Genomic DNA, 16,283 nt, shown 5'->3' on the forward strand with positions numbered 1-16,283 from the left:
TATCCAAGACATTGCGAATAAAAGACATTTATCTCAAAACAAGGTTGGTGCCCCATGAACTTTTGGTGTCTATATGAGCATATACAATCGCTTAGTACAGCCGTAGCTGGTTTTAACTCTACCATCCACCACGGTTTTGATTTTATGAAAACTATACAGTTGTCAATGGAAGTTGTTTTGGATTCTTACCTCCAGAATGGGCTGTGGGCGGGACTGTCGAGGTCTATAGAGAGTTAAACAACCTGATTGAAAGATGCTAATAAGTAGCTTAGCACTGGTCATAACTAGCGTAGCACTGGTCATAACTAGCTTAACACTGGTCATAACTAGCTATAAAGCAACCAATGCCTGTGTTTTTAAAGTGTGTATTTTTAAAGCGCCAAGCGTGTATTTGAAAAAGGGATTGGTGTTCTACTTAGCCACTTCAGCAACACAGCATCATTTCTCCTGATGTTGAGTTCTCTGTGCATGTATGCGTGCCGTCAGAGCCAGAGACTAGTCTGTATGTGTGTGTGTGTGTGTGTGTGTGTGTGTGTGTGTGGGTGTGTGTATGTGGATGTGTGTGTGTGGGTGTGTGTGGATGTGTGTGTGTGTGTGTGTATGTGTGTGTGTGTGTGTGCATGTGTGTGTGCGTGTGTGTGTGGCGGTGTATGTGTTTGTGTGTGTATGTGTGCGTGCGTATGTGTGTGTGTGTGTATGTGTGTGTGCGTATGTGTGTGTGTGTGTGTGTGTGCGTGTGGTTTGTGTACGTATTGGTGTACGGCTTGGTCCTCTACTAAAGAATGGTGGAGCATCCACTGAATCATGTGCAGCACATCTTGAAAACATTACCCATTCAAAGAGTCAAAAGTTTAAAGACACACAGACACACACACACACATACACACACACAATGACACACAGAGGCTGTGTGAGCACATCCATGTTCCCTTTCCGACCTCCCTTTATCTTAGTGTGGATGCAGCCAAGGGCGTCTGTTCCTGTTGGCGTGTTTGTCCTGTGTGTGTGTGTGTGTATTTGTGTGTGTGTGTATGCGTCTGTGTGCGTGTGTGTGTGAGCGTGCGTGTGTGTGTATGCGTCTGTGTGCTTGTGCATGTGCAAGCGTGTGAGCGTGCGTGCGTGTGTGTGTGTGAATGCACTGGAATGTGTCGATGAGAAATCACTCTCATCTTGTATTTAGGACAGAAGATGGGAGAGAGATGAAGGTGTGTGTGTGTGTGTGTATGTGTGTGTGCATGAATATGACAGAAGATGGGAGAGATGATGTGTGTGTGCCTGCGTGCGTTTGTGTGTGCGCGGGTGCGTGTGTGCATGCGTGTGTGTGCGTGCGTGTGTGTGTGCGTGCGTGTTTGTGTGCATGCGTGCGTGCGTGTGTGCGTGCGTGTGTAATGTGTGTGTGTTGCAAATGCGTGTGCGTATGTCGCGTGCATGTGTGTGTGTCGCGTGTATATTAATGCGTGTGTGTCTGCGCGTATGTATTAATGCGTGCGTGTGTGCATGCGTGTGTGTCGCGTCGCGTGTGTGCATGCGTGTGTGTGTGCGTCGCGTATATTATTATGCGTGCCTGCGTGCGTGTGTCGCGTGCCCTGCGTGTGTGTGTGCATGCGTGTGTGTGCGTCGTGTGTGTGCATGCGTGTGTGCATCGCGTGTGTGCATGCGTCATTGTCGCGTCGCGTGTGTTGCATGCGTGTGTCGCATGTCGTGTCGCGTGTGTTATGCGTGTGTGTCGTCACGTGTGTGTGTGTGCGTGTGTGCATGCGTGTGTGTGTGTGTATAACGTGCGTGCAAGTGCGTATTAATGCGTCGTGTGTGTGTGCGTGCGTGTGTGCATGCGTGTGTGTGTGTCGCGTGTGTGCATGTGCGTGCGTGTGTAGCGTCGCATTAATGGCAATGCGTGTGTATTATTGTGTGTGTGTGTGCATCGCGTGTATGTCGCGTGCGTAATGCGTGGGTGTGTGTCGCGTGTGTGCATGCGTGTGTAATGCGTCGTGTGTGTGTGTCGCGTGTGTGTGTGCATGCGTGTGTATGCGTGTGGTGCGTCACGTGGGTGTGTATGCGTGTGTGCATGCGTGTGTGTGTACATCGTGTGTATGTAATGCGTGTGTGCATGTGTGTGTGTCGCGTCGTGTGTGTGTAATGCGTCATTATGTGTGCAGTGTGTGTGTCGCGTGTGCACGTGTCGCGTGTGTACGTAAAGTATTATTAAATACGTGTGTATGCGTGTCGTGTGTAATGCGTGCGTGTGTGTCTCGCGTGTGTGTGTGCGTGTGTGCGCGCGTGTGTGCATGCATTATTAATGCGTGCGTGTGTGTGTGTGGCATACATGCGTGTGTCGTGTGTGCTGCGTATCGCGTGCGTGTATGTGTATGCGTCGTGTGTGTAATGCGTGTGTGTAATATGCGTGCGTGTGTGTGTGTGTGTAATGTGCGAGTGTGTGTGTGTGTGTGCATCGTGTGTGGTATGTGTGTGCGCGCGATAATGTGATTATGAGAGATGAGCAAAGAGAGAGAGAGAGATGGAGAGAGAGATGGAGAGAGAGATGGAGGGATGAGGTTGATGAAGGAAGGAAAGGTGTGGAGGGTCTTCAGAAGAGAAAGTGCGATGTTTCCCAGAGCACCCGGATCCTGCCAACACAAACCTCGTTACCCACAATCCCTCACTTCTGTCGGGGGAGGGAGGCACTGGCGCCATGGCGATTCCTTAGACAGCTTATCAGCCCCCCTCCGCCCAAGCTCAGTGATAATGCTGTCAAAATAACTGCCAAGACACGTAGTGGAGAAGAACTAGTTAAACACACACACACACACACACACACACATACACACACACATATACCCCACACACATATACACACACTCTCACACACACACACACACACACACTCCCACACACACACACACATACACACACACACACACATATACAGACACATACACATATACACACACACACATACACACACACACATTATCTCTGAGAAGTTAGCCTGCTCGTCTGTAGGATGGAATACTCAACAACAAAACCCTACAGGGTCCACAAACACTCACACACACACACGCAGAGCCACTCTCTTTCACAGGTGTGTGTGTGTGTGTGTGTGTAGAACAGGTCTGTGTGTGTGTGTGTGTGAGTAGAACAGGTGTGTGTGTGTGTGTGTGTGTGAGTAGAACAGGTCTGTGTGTGTGTGTGAGTAGAACAGGTCTGTGTGTGTGTGTGTGTGTGAGTAGAACAGGTGTGTGTGTGTGTGTGTGAGTAGAACAGGTCTGTGTGTGTGTGTGTGAGTAGAACAGGTCTGTGTGTGTGTGTGTGTGTGTGAGAAAACAGGTGTGTGTGTGTGTGTGTGTATGTGGGTAGAACAGGTCTGTGTGTGTGTGTGTGTGTGAGTAGAACAGGTGTGTGTGTGTGTGTGTGTGTGTGGGTAGAACAGGTGTGTGTGTGGGTAGAACAGGTGTGTGTGTGGGTAGAACAGGTGTGTGTGGGGGGTGAGTAGAACAGGTGTGTGTGTGTGGAGGGGTAGTAGAACAAATTATTATTATGTGTGGAAGTGGGTAGAACAAGTGTGTGTTGTGTATTATTGGGGGTGGGGGTGGGTGGAGTAGAACAAGTGTGTGTGTGTGTGGGGGGTAGAATAGATGTGTGTGTGTGTGTGTGAGGTAGAACAAGTGTGTGTGTGTGTGTGGGGGGTAGAATAGATATTGTGTGTGGGGAGGTAGAATAGATGTGTGTGTGTGTGGGGGTAGAACAGGTGTGTGTGTGTGTGGGAAGAGTAGAATAGATGTGTGTGTGTGGGGGTGGGAATAGATGTGTGTGTGTGGGGGGGTGGGTAGAACAAGTGTGTGTGGACTCCGGTAGCATATGTGTGTAATGTGCTCCGACAGCCGTGAGTTAACAGCGCCATCTATTGGTACAAAATTGAACAACACAAGTTGAATTTGTGCCATCAATTTGAGACTTTTACATACAGTAATCAAGGCCTAAAGGGTACAGTAATACAAGGATACAAGGATACAGTAATATAAGCCTAAAGGGTATAGCTTCTTTCTCAACTGGACTATTGCATTGCATTGTTGTTATCCTTCTGATTTGTACAAAATCAGTTGCATGGATGCACTAAAGCATTGCTATGATGATAAACTGCTTTAATGATGTAGACAAGTGATATGGAGTTTGAACATTTCTATTCCGATGTGAGACATGCCCCAAAGCTTCTGAGAATAACTGAACCTGTCGTGGTAGTGGGGCGGACAATTGCGAACTCGGTGATCTGCGATTCGCAATCTTCTTAGATGTTGCGGATGTTAAGCAAAACAGTCATTCCCTGACCGGGAATCGAACCCGGGCCGCGGCGGTGAGAGCGCCGAATCCTAACCACTAGACCACCAGGGACGCTATTTCTTAATGAGACCAGCTATATATTGAAACTTACAAGGACATAATATGGATTTCGTACTTTGTGTTAATATAACTACCAAATCGTTGGCCTTCTGTAGTTAAATTAGACAGCGCTTCTCACAGGCCATTTTTGTTTTTACAGAGAAATATTTGCCATAGAACAGCATCCTTCCTGAAACCTGACGTCGTCACAATAAAAAGGTGGAGCAGAACTGAAGGATAGCTGGATAGCTGATCATCCACGAGCAAATGTGAATCGTTCCCACATCCAACTGGATTCAAAGAAAAGACGCTAATGCCTGCGCTAACCTGAAATCTAGCGACGTATGCAACGTTATGTGTGTACCAAAACAATGGTGCTACAAGGGTGACACGGGTGGATTAACCGCTGACGTTAACGTTAGACACGCTGTTGTTGCCGAGGTGAACCTTGTCCTGGTAGCCAGTTCTCCTGGCCGTCTCTTTAGCGGACTTCATCCTGCAGCGCCTATGCAACGTTAACTGGAAATGAGAAAGATTGAGCATATTATATCTTCACTGATGTGCATACCATAACGTTATGAGCTAACAAATATACAGGCAGGAGGAGAAGAAGGGCGCTGGGAATTGCTTTGTCGAAGAATAACACCGAAACGAGGGAGTAAGGTGGTGGAGCGGGAGGATGTAGCTATATAGCTAACTAGGAAGGTGAGTAACGTTAGCTTGAGATGCTAACTCTAGCAGCACCGTCGCTGTAAAATAAACGCGTACGTCCATTTAAACACGATTCTATAGCTTCACACGAACGGACAATAACAATACGCAGTTGAAAGAAACACAGCTGATCTTAACACACAATATGTTAACGTTACAGAATCTGCATTCATGTGATCTCGGCTTCTCGGTATTCGTTGGTTGTAAACCTTTCTTTATTCAGACTATGCTGATTACTGTTTTGTGAAGAATAACGTCAACTTTAATGATACAATAACATTGTAAGATATCGATACGGTAGGTAGGCGGTGTTAGCTATAGGCTATTCTTCCCTTTTAGCGTTACTTCTGTGATTAGGCTAGAATCATAATAACACACTGAGTTTACTTTTAAAGTCGTGGAATCGGAATCCATCAACCCCCTTTGGCCTTTTTACATAGTGTTTATTTTAACTTTAACGCTAGACAAGTAGGATATTCAATATGTTTAAAGTAAGTTAGACAGCAGTTAACGTTAACAGAATCACAAGATTCTCGACTGGGGACGGTAACGTTACTATGCTTGCAGGTAAGTGGAATAATATCGGTTGTTGATCTATCTGTAATCTTCTTTATTATTACTGAAATAGATGATAATTTGACCTGGCGGGTTCAAAATATCTGCCGTCCCAAGCATGACCACCCACTTCCAGCAATATCCTTTGCCAACGCTAATATTAAATGCCCCGTTGTGTTGACGAGCTAGCACTACGTTGTTAGGTAGGATCACGGCCAACATGTTAATATCACCGAGCGCCAGTGATTGGTCTTAAGGGTTCATCCGTTCTCTGCTCAGCGCCTCACGAACAAACCTCTCCTGGCAGCCTCCTGATGACCACACCAACGCCCGTCGACCCCACCTGACGCATTCTTTCCGCAGCTAACGGACCAGATGCTCTTCTGTTGCAGGGACAGCTCTGTGTTGTAGAGTCTCTGTTCAACTGTGTGTTGTAACAAAGTCTGCTTTATTATACTGCTCTAACGGTTAGAGTTAACGGCCTGGATGCGTCTCTGTTCAACTGTGTGTTGTAACGGTTAGAGTTAACGGCCTGGATGTGTGCTTGTGTGTGTGCGTCTGTTGCAGGGACTTCTATGTTGTGAAGAAAGCAGCGAGTCCAGCCGGTGTGAACACCCAGATCCCGTCATCCAACCATCCCTTCAGCCATGGACAAGAAGGAGAAGAGGCCAGGCTACTTCGCCAGGTGTGTGTGTGTGTGTGTGTGTAGACGGCGACAAGGCCCGACTGACAGTGTTGCCAACTATTTCAAATGGAAAGTAGCTAAAGCCTAGCCCTGGCAGCAATTTGCTGCCGCTAGGGGCGAGTCTAGATTTCTAAAACGGTGATGGCCCTTTAATTCCCCTTTACACCTGTTTGCTTTTCTCCTAGGCCTACTGAAATAGGAGCCTAATTTTAAATATATTTAATTTAACATACTTGTATATTAGGGTAATTGATACACTTTACACTTCGGTACATCTTGTCATAATATACACCAGAATGAGCATTAAGTGGCTGAAAATCAGTAATTTCCAACCTATTCCCAACTGCTGCATTTGCTTGGCACAGCTTGAAGTCTGATTATAACTTCACCATAGGCTACTAGTGGGGTACGAATTGTCATGAAATAATGGTCCCGTAGGATGTTTTTGCTAATAGTGCTGGGCGGTATGACCAAAAATGTATATCATGGTATTTTTCAAAATTCTTACGGTTTCACTGTATATGACGGTATTTTTTTTTTCATGCATAATCAGATGTTCACAGCATTTTCTACAGGTAGAGAGAGGAATTGCTGCAGTACATTGACTAATGATGGTCTATTTTACTGTCATGATGTAGAATAACTCCACACTAGTGGTAATGCAGTTTTGCATGGCCCCAGAAAATGATGCTGTTTACAAAGAGCCACTCATGATTCTAATGAAGAATCTAATCAGAATGCAGAAACAATTGCAGTCAAAATTTTACTGTGCAAATTTCACAAGTACATCTTGTATAAAACCAATACAAAAAGTAGTGCAACTTGCAATAATTATACTTTTTTGAAAATGATACAATTTAAAATAAAACCTCTCTGTTAATATGCTTACTCTGTCAAATAGGTCTATCAGAAATGTATTGTTATTGTGTGGTTTACATGACGTTAGTGGTAGGCTAACGTTAACTTCATGTGGATGTGGATGTCTTGTTAGCCTGCCATGAGCTTCGGGTTCGGTTAAGCTAGGCAAAACATTAACAAAAAAGTTCGTTTTGGTGCACTGATGACAGTCAGGATCATTTCTAACTAGCCAGCTAGTATTGCTCAGTGCATGTCTATAACATGCTTTACTTGCTACCTGGATAATTTCAGCGAATATTCTTAAGGTGAGATGAATGATAAGATCATTAAACTTCACTGTGTTCGGTGGGTTGCTAACTAACGACATCACCTACTACTAGCCAGCTAGTTACAGCTGTTGAACAATCTCAATAGAATTTTCGTGACGGTAGGCTAAATCCTTTTCAATGCAGTATCCCTGAATGTTTTTCCTTAACTAAGGGTCATACTTCAGGGGAAAAACTTAAGGTGTTTTGTGTTTACCCTCACAGTGGCACCATGCGTGCGTGTGAAAAAAAGTCCCGTCTGAAACACTGTCGCGCGGCGCAGCGTTCCAAATGTTGTGTAATCAAATATGGCGGTATATTAAAAATTCATATCATAACGAAAATATACACCGGTATACGGTGTGAACCGGTATACCGCCCAGCACTATTTGCTAAAATTGATATTTTTGTTTTATCTGCTTTATTTGGGGCCCTACTGTTGAAAAATGATGGGGTGCAAATTTTCTGACCCCGTTTTGTTCCTCCTCTGGGGGCTTTCTCACCTTGGCCAGGATAATGACTGCACACATATATCTACTAATAATGATCACATTTTCACAATCTTGGTGTCAATTTAGGGGTTATTGAGGATGCTGAGTCCATTTATGACAGGTTCATTGTGATCAGAAGTTGTTATAAATGGACTCAGCATCCTCAATAACCCCTAAATTGACACCAAGATTGTGAAAAATGTGATCATTATTAGTAGATGTCGTGTGTGGTCTGTATCCTGGCCAAGGTGACAAAGCGCCCCCCAGAGGGGGGGGGCGTTGTCAGAAAATTTGCACCCCGTCATTTTTCAACAGTAGGACCCCAAATAAAGCAAATAAAACAAAAATATCAATTTTAGCAAAAAAATCCTACGGAAATACAATTTGTACCCCACTATACACACAATTTAACCTGCAGCAATGGCGATATTTTGGATTTATTTAGTTAATGTCACTCCGACATAATTTTTTTTCCCTCAGCCGACAGTCTGTCCTGCATTGACAACATTGAGGCGACATAGCCTAAACGAATGCTTTAGGTTTTTCTAACTTGTATGCTCGATTTTGAACTATCTGCTTGTGAATAAAGTTGTAGCCTACTTTCCTTTGTTAAACGGTGCTGGAAAGCGTGTCCCTGTTTCCCTGTCATTATGTCATTGCTCTCGTCTCGTTGACTCCGGTTGTAATCTCACCCAAAGTTGCTGCACCTTCCAATAACGTTGTCTGAACTGTTAGATCTATAGAACATCTACTTCCGTGGATAACATGGGTTGATACTACATAGGCCAGTCATTACTTTTATAATAATGGGGCAACGCTTTGGGCGAACTCGATGTAGGCTAATTCACAAACGAAACAGGCATGAGACTCTTACACAGCACAGCCGAACTCACTGCTCACTCATAAGAGTAAAAAGGGACGTTACATGCCATCACATCAGAGTCTCAAAAAGTCTCCAAGAACGCCAGAAAAAGTAGCTAGATTTGTCACTAGTCGCTTTTTACAAAAAACGTCGCTTTGTGGTCTGAAATCTCGCTAAATATGGCGACAAAGTCGCTAAGTTGGCAACACTGCCGACTGAGCTCTGTGGTGGTTTGTCTGTGTCTGTAAGCAGGCCTATGTTTGGAAGAGTGTGGATGTGTGACTCAAGGCTTTTAACTGATGAATGCATGCAATGAATGAATGCAACGTGTGTGTGTGTGTGTTGGGTAGTGTTGTCACGATACCAAAATTATGACTTCGATACGATACCTGCCATAAATATCACAATGCTCGATACTGAAACGATACTACGGCGAAATCCTAAGATATCTGGAAAAGAAAGGACTCATTTCAAGGACTCCGGTCATTTGTGTTGAATTCGGTGCACTTTTGTAGTGTGCCGGTCAATTCTGGGTTCTAAACTTCCTACGTAATTATTATTTTTATAGTCAGTAAAATAGTAGGCCTACTTTGTGTGATTAAGTCCTTTATTTTTTTGTTATAGTTCATTGACATTGTGTTGTGTTTTGCCAATAAAGTAGCTTTAAATAGCCAAACTAGGCTAGATCAAGGTCAGTGTTGAAATTACTGCATGCAAATCACTGAATGCTATGCAGAGGGGCCTAATCTTTAGGCCATCTGATGTACAGTATAGGCTTCTCTAGGCCTTCCCGTGTTCATGGGATTTCTTTGACAGTTGCAAAGGGAAAAATGTGAGGATAGTCTTCTTTGCACCCAGTGTACAAGTACGACGTTCCAACCACTCAGGTCTTTGTCAGATAGGCCTACACCATTACCTGTTGCAATATGTCTGTGTGCATTCCTACCTTAGCCTACGTCTATTTCTTTGATAACATGATTTGCTACCACGTAAAAATAAGCCGCTATTATTATTATTATTAGGACTCAACACGCTTTGGTGGTATTATATACTGTGGGCTTTAATTAGCGCATTTCGGGTAGCCTATCCTACATCTGGGCAATACTTATTGAACAAATTGCAGTCTACATGCCATGACAAATATTACCAGTAGTACTGACCGAACATGAAATAGATTGTTTACAAGTTATAGTAATGTTATTCTGGCGGAACATTAGCGCTTTCATCAATGTTAGCACCCTATGATTACAGCTCGTTATGTCTCGTCAAAATGATTACAGCTCGTTATGTGTCGTCAAAATTTATTGATGAAGGAAGGTTCGCTTTATCCCAGAGAACCATACTAGTTTCACTTAGGCTAGACTAAAACAGAAGAGAAGAACTTGGCACTAACCATGTAGTCGTGTTTTCTATAGCATATTCGTTAACCTGTCGTTCTTTGAACAAAAATGTTGGGATATGTCTGCGAGGTGTTTAGCCAAGTTCCATGCGTAGCCTACTGCTTTTAAATGACTTTGAAACATATTTCACAAACGGGCCTCTGTGTACCTGATGGCTTGCCTTCACTATTCGCGATGTATCCGAAATAGTTCCAGATTTCACGCCACCTTTGTTTTATCCACAAGGCCGAGGGGCGGTGCGGCAAGAACTACTGTATGTTGACGTTGGCTGCGCACTCACTCACTCAGAGCTGCCTGCTTGACACGCCCACTTACCTAGATGCGTGCAAGGAGCAGTGAGAGCAGCAGTTCACGCGGACACAGAACGTTAATTTTAATAAAGCATTGATTCAAAAAATGTCGTAAATCGTATCGTTTTTTGCGTGAAGGCATTGTGATACCTTTTTAGTATCGATACACCGTGCAACACTAGTGTTGTGAGCTGTGACTCAAGGCTTTTAACTGATGAATGCATGCAATGAATGAATGCAACGTGTGTGTGTGTGTGTGTGTGTGTGTGTGCGCGCGTTGGGATCTGTGACTCAGGGCTGTTAGCCTCTAAACCACCTGCCGTTAGAACCAGACTCCTTACTCTGCAGCGGTGCTTTATGCAACAGAGTTATAGCATCAGGTCTTAATGTAGCAGAGTTATAGCATCAGGTCTTAATGTCGCAGAGTTATAGCATCAGGTTATAGCATCAGGTCTTAATGTAGCAGAGTTATAGCATCAGGTCTTAATGTAGCATTAATGTAGCAGAGTTATAGCATCAGGTCTTAATGTAGCAGAGTTATAGCATCAGGCCCAGATGTATTAAAGCCCCCCCCATTAATTGTCGCATATGTGGGAGGGGGGGTTTGGGGGTCCTCTAAATGTAGCAGAGTTATAGCATCAGGTCTTAATGTCGCAGAGTTATAGCATCAGGTTATAGCATCAGGTCTTAATGTAGCAGAGTTATAGCATCAGGTCTTAATGTAGCATTAATGTAGCAGAGTTATAGCATCAGGTCTTAATGTAGCAGAGTTATAGCATCAGGTCTTATAGCAAGAGAGTTATAGCATCAGGTTATAGCATCAGGTCTCAATATAGGAGAGTTGTAGCATCAGGTCTTAATGTAGCAGAGTTCTAGCATCAGCATCAGGTCTTAATGCAACAGAGTTCTAGCATCAGGTCTTAATGCACAAGAGTTATAGCATCAGGTCTTAATGTAGCAGAGTTATAGCATCAGGTCTTAATGCAACTGCAACAGAGTTATAGCATCAGGTCTTAATGTAGCAGAGCTATAGCATCAGGTCTTAATGTAGCAGAGCTATAGCATCAGGTCTTAATGCACAAGAGTTATAGCATCAGGTCTTAATGTAGCAGAGTTATAGCATCAGGTCTTAATGTAGCAGAGTTATAGCATCAGGTCTTAATGTAGCAGAGGTATAGCATCAGGTCTTAATGTAGCAGAGTTATAGCATCAGGTTATAGCATCAGGTCTTAATGTAGCAGAGTTATAGCATCAGGTCTTAATGTAGCATTAATGTAGCAGAGTTATAGCATCAGGTCTTAATGTAGCAGAGTTATAGCATCAGGTCTTAATGTAGCAGAGGTATAGCATCAGGTCTTAATGTAGCAGAGTTGTAGCATCAAGTTATAGCATCAGGTCTTAATGTAGCATTAATGGAGCAGAGTTATAGCACGACAGGTTAGTGCTGGGAAAGGGATGATTGCACAAGAGGTGTAACGTAGCAGGTCTGTGGGTGTGGCTATCTAGCGGTGGCATGGATGTGGCTAGCTAGCGGTGGTGGGTATGTGACTATCTAGCGGTGTCATGGATGTGGCTAGCTATTGGTGTCCTGGGCCCAGATGTATTAAAGCCACCCCATTAATTGTCGCATATGTGGGAGGCATGGATGTGGCTAGCTAATGGTGGCATTAAGGTCTTAATGTAGCAGAGTTTTACCATCAGCATCAGGTCTTAATGCAATAGAGTTATAGCATCAGGTCTTAATGTAGCAGAGTTCTAGCATCAGGTCTTAATGTAGCAGAGCTATAGCATCAGGTCTTAATGCACAAGAGTTATTAGCATCAGGTCTTAATGTAGCAGAGTAATAGCATCAGGTCTTAATGCAACTGCAACAGAGTTATAGCATATAGCTAGCGGTGGCGTCGATGTGGCTAGCTAGCGGTGCTGGGGATATGGCTAGCTAGCGGTGTTGGGGATGTGACTAGCTAGCGGTGGTGGGGATGTGACTATCTAGCGGTGGTCAGGATGTGAATGTCTAGCGGTGGCGTGGATGTGGCTAGCTAGCGGTGGTGTGGATGTGACTGTCTAGCGGTGCTGTGGATGTGGCTAGCTAGCGGTGCTGGGGATGTGGCTAGCTAGCGGTGTTGGGGATGTGACTAGCTAGCGGTGGTGGAGATGTGACTGTCTAGCGGTGGTCAGGATGTGATTGTCTAGCGGTGGCGTGGATGTGGCTAGCTAGCAGTGGTGTGGATGTGACTGTCTAGCGGTGCTGTGGATGTGGCTAGCTAGCGATAGGGTTGGGTATCTTTTGGGTTTTATCCGATACTGGGGCTAAATCGATACTTTTAAAATGATGCCGGTACCTGAACTGGTACTTTGTTTTTAAAAACAAAATGCCCAAACCAATGGTCGAAAGCATGATAGTGCAGATGGCTTGCCATAACTTTAAACGTTAGGAAACGCCCCATGGCCCTACCAGGTCATATGCTGGTCATGGACAACGGCAATTGCTGCCTAATCTGAGGTCGAGGGACTCTGCTTTAATCCAGCGTGTTCATAAACGCTTCAATACATTTGATGTCTTTCCCCTTTGTTAGCTTTTAAACATGTTAAATATGCGGGAGTGTTTTGATTCACAGATTCACAGTGCTAGTAGGCATTTTAACGGCAACTATGCGCTAACATTAGGCTACCTCCGATCAGAGCCGCTTAATTAGCGGTAACGTGCGGTGATGGTTCCGTAGACTCTTTGACAGCTGCAGAATATCAAAGTAGAAGTACGTTTGCAACCTGCATATTTATATTTTTACAAGCAAGCTGTTAGCCGGATCTTCAAATTCATTGTGATGCTGTATGGGTCTCATGAGAATGAAAGATGAATGTCATGATGCCATTAGGTAGCGCAGAAGTCTTCTGAGAAGTTTTCACATTACAACTTTGCTGATAAATAACTTTCAAATAAATGCCAGTTAGTGCATTTGCAAGCTTTTTATGTAAACTAGGCTGTTGATGTTGGTTCATAGCCTTTTGCTTGTGTATAGCTATTGCTAGTTAGTGCATTTGCAAGCTTGTTATGTAAACTAGGCTGTTGATGTTGTTTCGTAGACTTTTGCTTGTGTATAGCTTTAAAGTAGACTACTTGGCATGGGCTCATGCGAGCTGTCAATCACGGTCTACTAGCCTGTGGTGCGCCCCTCTGTTTTAAACTAATTTAAAGGTACACTATGCAGGTTCAGATATTTAAAGGTGCACTATGCAGGTGCAGGTATTTAAAGGTGCACTATGCAGGTTCATGTATTGAAATGTACACTATGCAGGTTCAGGTATTTAAGGTACACTATGCAGGGTCAGGTATTTTTGGTGACTGTAGAGCTCTCTCTAGAGTTGCAATATATTTATATTTTACTCTCTTTTCGTGACCTGTCCCCCCTGTTCACAATGAAAATGCTTTTGTTGTAGAGGTGAAGGACTAACAACAGGCAAAAACTATTTCCAAAGAGCTATATCTACTGACGAGGTAATGTTTCACGGTTCTCGTTCATGGAAGTTGCATTGCTGTTTATTGTTGGCAGCGACTCGCTATGCGAGGTGAGCGATTTGCTTATTACAAGTTTGTTTACCTTCGGAAAGGTTATATTGAAAATCTTGCATAGTTTACCTTTAAGTGGCACCAAAATGAGGCACCGAAATTCACGTTGTTATTTAATGTCGTTACTACAGTTTCGGTGCCTAACCCTAGCTAGCAGTGGCATGGATGTGACTATGGCATGGATGTGGCTAGCAGTGTTGTTGCCAGCAGTGGAGCAGCTAGGGTAGTAGTGACGCAGGTTGCCATAGCGATGACAGTAGGACCATGTCAGTTTTGGTGAGCAGCTGCGGTCTTGCGCTCAGAGCTGGCCTCTCAGCTGGTGAGTCCACACACACACACACACACACAACTCTCACTACTCGCACTTCCTTTTTCCTTAGAAATTCACTTAGATTTTTGTAGTGTGTGTGTGTGTGTTGGGCTCTCCTGTCTGCATTAGGAGCCCCCAACTGAGAAATGCTGCTGCCAGCACTACATGTACCCAACTAAAACCTTTAGCAGGTGTGTGTGTGTGTGTGTGTGTGTGTGTGGGTTGCATGTTTGATCCCCGACCAGTAGGAACGACATAAAGTGCCCTTGAGCAAGGCACCTAACCCCTCACTGCTCCCCGAGCGCTGCTGTTGTTGCAGGCAGCTCACTGCGCCGGGATTAGTGTGTACTTCACCTCACTGTGTGTTCACTGTGTGCTGAGTGCGTTTCACTAATTCACGGATTGGGATAAATGCAGAGACCAAATTTCCCTCAAGGGATCAAAAAAGTATATATACTTATACTTATAAGTATACTTGGCCAAAAAACCTGATTTCCATTTACATTGTGCCAGAAACCCTCTGTAGACAGTTGAGATTGTGTCCCTGATGCTATCGATCCTCCTGAGTGCCTCCATTAGTCCTCTTGGCTCTGGGACATTAGCAGATATGAGCTCAGAGGAAGCTGGACGCCATCTTGGCTCTAGTACATTAGCAGATGAGCTCAGAGGAAGCTGGACGCCATCTTGGTACATTAGCAGATATGAGCTCAGAGGAATAGGGGTGTCACGATTCTCCAAATCCAAATATTAGATTAAAGGAACCATATGTATGATTGTGGCCAAAGCTGGTACTGCAATCACTTTCAAATGACTGTAGAGTGGTGTATCCCCTCCCCCTATTGATAGATATCTCTCTAGAGCTTTGGGTGGGCCTAGTGTGTGAGGGGCACAGACGTTCTGATTGGGGAGCTTCACAGTCGGTCAATGGTGCTGTGATTCCTGTGCACTGGGCGTGCTCACCAATCATGGGAGGCACAAATTAAAGAGACATTTTGAAAATTGAACTGAATCAATTCATTGACATTGAAAAATCATATCGCAATCTCTGTTTGAAAAAAATTGCAATTATATATTTTCCCCAAATCATGTAGCGCCATTCCCTACACTGCAGGATCCATCTGGATGATAGGAAGCACTTTTACTGTGTGTGTGTGTGTGTGTGAAGCCTGTCGGCAGCTGTGCTTTTTTCAGTTCCTAACGGTCAATGTAACATCATCCATATCTCCTCTCCATTCCTATAGGCTGAAGAAGAGGCGGCAGCTCAAGCAGAACCAATCAGAGAGCTCTGTGAACGAGCAGGACCAATCAGACGCTGGCCAGAGGGTGCCAATCATCGGTGAGCAGCAGGAGAAGGGCCAGAAGGAGGAGCATGAGAAGAAGAAGGAACTGAATGGAGACACACACACAGGCAAGACACACACACACACACACACACACACAGGCAAGACACACACACACAGGCAAGACACACACACACACACACACACACACACAGGCAAGACACACACACACACACACAGGCAAGACACACACACACACACACACACACACACACACACACAGACAGGCAGGCAAGACACACACACAGGCAAGACACACACACAGGCAAGACACACACACACACACAGACACAGGCAAGACACACACACACACACACACACACACACACACACACAGGCAAGACACACACACACACACACAGGCAAGACACACACACACACACACACAGGCAAGACACACACACACACACACACACACACAGGCAAGACACACACACACAGGCAAGACACACACACACACACACACACACACACACACACAGGCAAGACACACACACACACACACACACACACACACAGGCAAGACACACACAC

General features: G+C 44.6%; 1 protein-coding gene and 1 non-coding gene across 5 annotated transcripts in view; one reads left to right on the forward strand and one right to left on the reverse strand.

Annotated features, from left to right (window-relative positions):
* Positions 1-4,314: 4,314 nt before the first annotated feature.
* Positions 4,315-4,386, reverse strand: trnae-cuc. The gene has a single exon. It is a non-coding gene; the product is annotated as a tRNA-Glu (tRNA).
* Positions 4,387-4,471: 85 nt separating this feature from the next.
* LOC125299255 (nuclear receptor coactivator 7) overlaps positions 4,472-16,283 on the forward strand; it is a 42,621-nt gene continuing 30,809 nt past the window's right edge. For 3 of the 4 annotated variants that reach the window (XM_048250457.1, XM_048250456.1, XM_048250459.1), the window contains exons 1-3: positions 4,472-5,079; positions 6,208-6,325; positions 15,651-15,817. In XM_048250457.1, the coding sequence (XP_048106414.1) occupies positions 6,288-6,325; positions 15,651-15,817 (205 nt within the window). In that variant the 5' untranslated portion in view covers positions 4,472-5,079; positions 6,208-6,287. Of the gene's footprint in view, positions 5,080-5,696; positions 6,067-6,207; positions 6,326-15,650; positions 15,818-16,283 lie in introns of those variants that run through there. The other variant, XM_048250458.1, reaches the window with a different exon arrangement.

The sequence above is a fragment of the Alosa alosa genome, chromosome 8 (genome assembly GCF_017589495.1).
Source record: "Alosa alosa isolate M-15738 ecotype Scorff River chromosome 8, AALO_Geno_1.1, whole genome shotgun sequence".
Lineage (NCBI taxonomy): Eukaryota > Metazoa > Chordata > Actinopteri > Clupeiformes > Clupeidae > Alosa > Alosa alosa.